This window comes from Nerophis lumbriciformis, linkage group LG35, assembly GCF_033978685.3.
Source record: "Nerophis lumbriciformis linkage group LG35, RoL_Nlum_v2.1, whole genome shotgun sequence".
Taxonomy (NCBI): domain Eukaryota; kingdom Metazoa; phylum Chordata; class Actinopteri; order Syngnathiformes; family Syngnathidae; genus Nerophis; species Nerophis lumbriciformis.
In genome coordinates, this window is record NC_084582.2 from 26,322,501 (window position 1) to 26,328,963 (window position 6,463).

General features: G+C 47.3%; 1 protein-coding gene across 2 annotated transcripts in view; it reads left to right on the top strand.

The window, feature by feature from the left end:
- Positions 1-6,160, top strand: part of LOC133575282 (class I histocompatibility antigen, F10 alpha chain-like) — a 9,307-nt gene extending 3,147 nt beyond the window's left edge. Inside the window, exons 4-8 of one of the 2 annotated variants that reach the window (XM_061927908.2) lie at positions 4,621-4,929; positions 5,095-5,199; positions 5,401-5,418; positions 5,800-5,849; positions 5,938-6,160. In XM_061927908.2, the coding sequence (XP_061783892.1) occupies positions 4,621-4,929; positions 5,095-5,199; positions 5,401-5,418; positions 5,800-5,849 (482 nt within the window). In that variant the 3' untranslated portion in view covers positions 5,938-6,160. Of the gene's footprint in view, positions 1-4,620; positions 4,930-5,094; positions 5,200-5,293; positions 5,419-5,799; positions 5,850-5,937 lie in introns of those variants that run through there. The other variant, XM_072912266.1, reaches the window with a different exon arrangement.
- Positions 6,161-6,463: the final 303 nt, after the last annotated feature.

Here is a 6,463-nt window from a genome sequence, read left to right on the forward strand (position 1 = left end):
TCCACATCTTCTCTCCATCTTTACCTCCATCCACACCTTCTCTCCATCTTTACCTCCATCCACACCTTCTCTCCATCTTTACCTCCATCCACACCTTCTCTCCATCTTCACTTCCATCCACATCTTCTCTCCATCTTTACCTCCATCCACACCTTCTCTCCATCTTTACCTCCATCCACATCTTCTCTCCATCTTTACCTCCATCCACACCTTCTCTCCATCTTTACCTCCATCCACACCTTCTCTTCATCTTTACCTCCATCCACACCTTCTCTCCATCTTTACCTCCATCCACACCTTCTCTCCATCTTAACCTCCATCCACACCTTCTCTCCATCTTTACCTCCATCCACACCTCCTCTCCATCTTTACCTCCATCCACCCCTCCTCTCCATCTTTACCTCCATCCACACCTTCTCTCCATCTTTACTTCCATCCACACCGTCTCTCCATCTTTACCTCCATCCACACCTTCTCTCCATCTTTACCTCCATCCACACCTTCTCTCCATCTTTACTTCCATCCACACCTTCTCTCCATCTTTACCTCCATCCACACCTCTCCCTCTTTACCTCCATCCACACCTTCTCTCTATCTTAACCTCCATCCACACCTTCTCTCCATCTTTACCTCCATCCACACCTTCTCTCTATCTTTACTTCCATCCACACCTTCTCTCCATCTTAACTTCCATTCACACCTTCTCTCCATCTTAACTTCCATTCACACCTTCTCTCCATCTAAACCTCCGTTCTCATCTTCTCTCCATCTTTACCTCTATCCACACCTTCTCTCCATCTTTACCTCCATCCACACCTTCTCTCCATCTTTACCTCCATCCACACCTTCTCTCCATCTTTACCTCCATCCACACCTTCTCTCCATCTTCACTTCCATCCACATCTTCTCTCCATCTTTACCTCCATCCACACCTTCTCTCCATCTTTACCTCCATCCACATCTTCTCTCCATCTTTACTTCCATCCACACCTTCTCTCCATCTTTACCTCCATCCACACCTCTCCCTCTTAACCTCCATCCACACCTTCTCTCCATCTTTACTTCCATCCACACCTTCTCTCCATCTTTACTTCCATCCACACCTTCTCTCCATCTTTACCTCCATCCACACCTCTCCCTCTTAACCTCCATCCACACCTTCTCTCCATCTTTACCTCCATCCACACCTTCTCTCTATCTTTACTTCCATCCACACCTTCTCTCCATCTTAACTTCCATTCACACCTTCTCTCCATCTTAACTTACATTCACACCTTCTCTCCATCTAAACCTCCGTTCTCATCTTCTCTCCATCTTTACTTCCATCCACACCGTCTCTCCATCTTTACCTCCATCCACATCTTCTCTCCATCTTTACCTCCATCCACACCTTCTCTCCATCTTTACCTCCATCCACACCTTCTCTTCATCTTTACCTCCATCCACACCTTCTCTCCATCTTTACCTCCATCCACACCTTCTCTCCATCTTTACCTCCATCCACACCTTCTCTCCATCTTTACCTCCATCCACACCTTCTCTCCATCTTTACCTCCATCCACACCTTCTCTCCATCTTTACCTCCATCCACACCTTCTCTCCATCTTTACCTCCATCCACACCTTCTCTCCATCTTTACCTCCATCCACATCTTCTCTCCATCTTTACCTCCATCCACACCTTCTCTCCATCTTTACCTCCATCCACACCTTCTCTCCATCTTTACCTCCATCCACACCTTCTCTCCATCTTCACTTCCATCCACATCTTCTCTCCATCTTTACCTCCATCCACACCTTCTCTCCATCTTTACCTCCATCCACATCTTCTCTCCATCTTTACCTCCATCCACACCTTCTCTCCATCTTTACCTCCATCCACACCTTCTCTTCATCTTTACCTCCATCCACACCTTCTCTCCATCTTTACCTCCATCCACACCTTCTCTCCATCTTAACCTCCATCCACACCTTCTCTCCATCTTACCTCCATCCACACCTCCTCTCCATCTTTACCTCCATCCACCCCTCCTCTCCATCTTTACCTCCATCCACACCTTCTCTCCATCTTTACTTCCATCCACACCGTCTCTCCATCTTTACCTCCATCCACACCTTCTCTCCATCTTTACCTCCATCCACACCTTCTCTCCATCTTTACTTCCATCCACACCTTCTCTCCATCTTTACCTCCATCCACACCTCTCCCTCTTTACCTCCATCCACACCTTCTCTCTATCTTAACCTCCATCCACACCTTCTCTCCATCTTTACCTCCATCCACACCTTCTCTCTATCTTTACTTCCATCCACACCTTATCTCCATCTTAACTTCCATTCACACCTTCTCTCCATCTTAACTTCCATTCACACCTTCTCTCCATCTAAACCTCCGTTCTCATCTTCTCTCCATCTTTACCTCTATCCACACCTTCTCTCCATCTTTACCTCCATCCACACCTTCTCTCCATCTTTACCTCCATCCACACCTTCTCTCCATCTTTACTTCCATCCACACCTTCTCTCCATCTAAACCTCCGTTCTCATCTTCTCTCCATCTTTACTTCCATCCACACCGTCTCTCCATCTTTACCTCCATCCACATCTTCTCTCCATCTTTACCTCCATCCACACCTTCTCTCCATCTTTACCTCCATCCACACCTTCTCTTCATCTTTACCTCCATCCACACCTTCTCTCCATCTTTACCTCCATCCACACCTTCTCTCCATCTTTACCTCCATCCACACCTTCTCTCCATCTTTACCTCCATCCACACCTTCTCTCCATCTTTACCTCCATCCACACCTTCTCTCCATCTTTACCTCCATCCACACCTTCTCTCCATCTTTACCTCCATCCACATCTTCTCTCCATCTTTACCTCCATCCACACCTTCTCTCCATCTTTACCTCCATCCACACCTTCTCTCCATCTTTACCTCCATCCACACCTTCTCTCCATCTTCACTTCCATCCACATCTTCTCTCCATCTTTACCTCCATCCACACCTTCTCTCCATCTTTACCTCCATCCACATCTTCTCTCCATCTTTACCTCCATCCACACCTTCTCTCCATCTTTACCTCCATCCACACCTTCTCTTCATCTTTACCTCCATCCACACCTTCTCTCCATCTTTACCTCCATCCACACCTTCTCTCCATCTTAACCTCCATCCACACCTTCTCTCCATCTTTACCTCCATCCACACCTCCTCTCCATCTTTACCTCCATCCACCCCTCCTCTCCATCTTTACCTCCATCCACACCTTTTCTCCATCTTTACTTCCATCCACACCGTCTCTCCATCTTTACCTCCATCCACACCTTCTCTCCATCTTTACCTCCATCCACACCTTCTCTCCATCTTTACTTCCATCCACACCTTCTCTCCATCTTTACCTCCATCCACACCTCTCCCTCTTTACCTCCATCCACACCTTCTCTCTATCTTAACCTCCATCCACACCTTCTCTCCATCTTTACCTCCATCCACACCTTCTCTCTATCTTTACTTCCATCCACACCTTCTCTCCATCTTAACTTCCATTCACACCTTCTCTCCATCTAAACCTCCGTTCTCATCTTCTCTCCATCTTTACCTCCATCCACACCTTCTCTCCATCTTTACCTCCATCCACATCTTCTCTCCATCTTTACCTCCATCCACACCTCTCCCTCTTAACCTCCATCCACACCTTCTCTCCATCTTTACCTCCATCCACACCTTCTCTCCATCTTTACCTCCATCCACACCTTCTCTCCATCTTTACCTCCATCCACACCTTCTCTTCATCTTTACCTCCATCCACACCTTCTCTCCATCTTTACCTCCATCCACACCTTCTCTCCATCTTTACTTCCATCCACACCTTCTCTCCATCTTTACCTCCATCCACACCTTCTCTTCATCTTTACCTCCATCCACACCTTCTCTCCACCTTTACCTCCATCCACACCTTCTCTCCATCTTTACCTCCATCCACACCTTATCTCCATCTTTACCTCCATCCACACCTTCTCTCCATCTTTACCTCCATCCACACCTTCTCTCCATCTTTACCTCCATCCACACCTTCTCTCCATCTTTACCTCCATCCACACCTTCTCTCCATCTTTACCTCCATCCACATCTTCTCTCCATCTTTACCTCCATCCACACCTTCTCTCCATCTTTACCTCCATCCACCCCTCCTCTCCATCTTTACCTCCATCCACACCTTCTATCCATCTTTACTTCCATCCACACCTTCTCTCCATCTTTACCGCCATCCACACCTTCTCTCCATCTTTACTTCCATCCACACCTTCTCTCCATCTTTACCTCCATTCACACCTTCTCTCCATCTTTACCTCCATCCACACCGTCTCTCCATCTTTACCTCCATCCACACCTTCTCTCCATCTTTACTTCCATCCACACCTTCTCTCCATCTTTACCTCCATTCACACCTTCTCTCCATCTTTACCTCCATCCACACCGTCTCTCCATCTTTACCTCCATCCACACCTTCTCTCCATCTTTACCTCCATCCACACCGTCTCTCCATCTTTACCTCCATCCACACCTTCTCCCCACGTTGTCTTCTGTTCACACGTGACATCACTTCCTGTGCAGAGCTTCCAGAGGTGTTCCTCCTCCAGAAGACGCCATCCTCTCCAGTCACCTGCATGGCGACAGGTTTCTACCCCGACTTAGCCGACCTGTTTTGGAGGAAAGACGGCGAGCAGATCTTCGAGGACGTGGAGCACGGAGAGCTGCTCCCCAACCACGACGGAACCTTCCAGATGTCGGTGGAGCTGAAAGTGGAGGTGACGGCCGAGGTGGAGGGCAAGTACGAATGTGTGTTCCAGCTGTCTGGCGTCAAGGAGGACCTGGTCACCAAGCTGGAGAGAAGAAGCATCCTGAGCAACGCAAGCCATGAAGGTGAGAAAGACACATTTAGTTGGAGATGTTTCCCATCACAAGTCCACCTGTCACCATTATTGATCCATGTCACCATGACAACGCTTGACGTCTGCATGCAAAGTAGTCATGAAGGTTTCCTCTTCATGCTTTGTCACTCCACTTGTGCTTTTTTGCTCTCCACAGACAACTGGAGCGTCGCCCTCGCTGCCACGGCGGCGGTCGTCGCTGTGGCGGCCGTCCTGGCGGCCATCATCATCGTCATGGTCAGGCGTCACAGAAACAGACAAGGTGAGGGACACCAATGTCCTCCGTCTTCTTCTTCTTCTTCTTCTTCTCGGTCCAGGCCGTGAGTTGATGCTTTCATCCGGGCTGCATGTTTTAGTTGCCTTCCAGCCAAACACTCAAAGATCCACAGAGACAGAGCGCACACTCTCACATAGAAAGACGTGAGGAAAAAGTCCATTTCACCTTGTTTCACTTTCATTTCAGCCCAGTACGATGCAGCTCGTAAATAAAACATCTTTTCTTTGAGCCGCAAGAAACAAAGCCGTGGTGAAGCGTCACTCACATGGAGGTCTGATGTGGACCTTTGTTACAAGTTTAGCCTGAAAATCCCAACTTGAGCTGACTCCTTCACAATAAAAGACCCTCCTGTGAGCACACGCAATACAAAGTGTGGCATATCTCACGTTTGACATGAGTCCTCATGATGAGGATCAGCCAAATGAGACCTCAAGTGTGCTGACTCATCAAGAAGGTCTCCTAGTCAGGAAGTAGAAGAGCAGCACTCTGCTTCTTCATGTTTTCAAGTCACACCTCAAAGATCTGATGTGAGTGACGAGGCACCTTCTGGATGTTCTTCCTTCACCGTTTGCGTTTGTCCCGCAGCTCGCCACGGCGGCGTGGAGCTCTCCGAGAATGTGGCGGCTGAAGGCTGAGTAAGTCTGCACCTCCAAATGTTCTTGTGTGAAGATGATGTTCAACTTGCTTCTGTTGGGAATGTGCTGAGTCATCTTCTTCCTCCAGGATGCTTTGTGCACTGGAACACAGAGAGATGTCTCCATCATGGAGATGTGCTTTGTTCTTCATCCCACTGCTCCTCACGCTATTCCATCTATTCTTCTTTGGCCGTTAAAATACTTTCAACATCAAACGTTGGTGGCTAGAAAATCATTCGGGGCTCACGTTTCATGGCCTTGACATCATGACGAGGATTTCTTCTTTCTTTGAGTGGCCGCTGCTTATGATCAATATCACATTGTGTCACATCTCTGTCAATAAATCTGTTTGCTCTCCACTCGCCTCGCACTGCTTTCTTGGCGACCAGGAAGGCTCTCGCTCATAACAATGGTAGAAATAGCTCATTTTTATTTATCTTGTATTTTTTCATTCAACAATTAAATCCCTAGATCAGTTTCAGGTTTATCTGTCCATATCATAATATTTTTTTATATTTTATGCCCTTTTTGTCAAAACCCTGTTTTGTTATGGCAAAACAACTAAATAATAATGTTTACTAAACGTAATTGCAATCTTAAATAGGTCAATAATT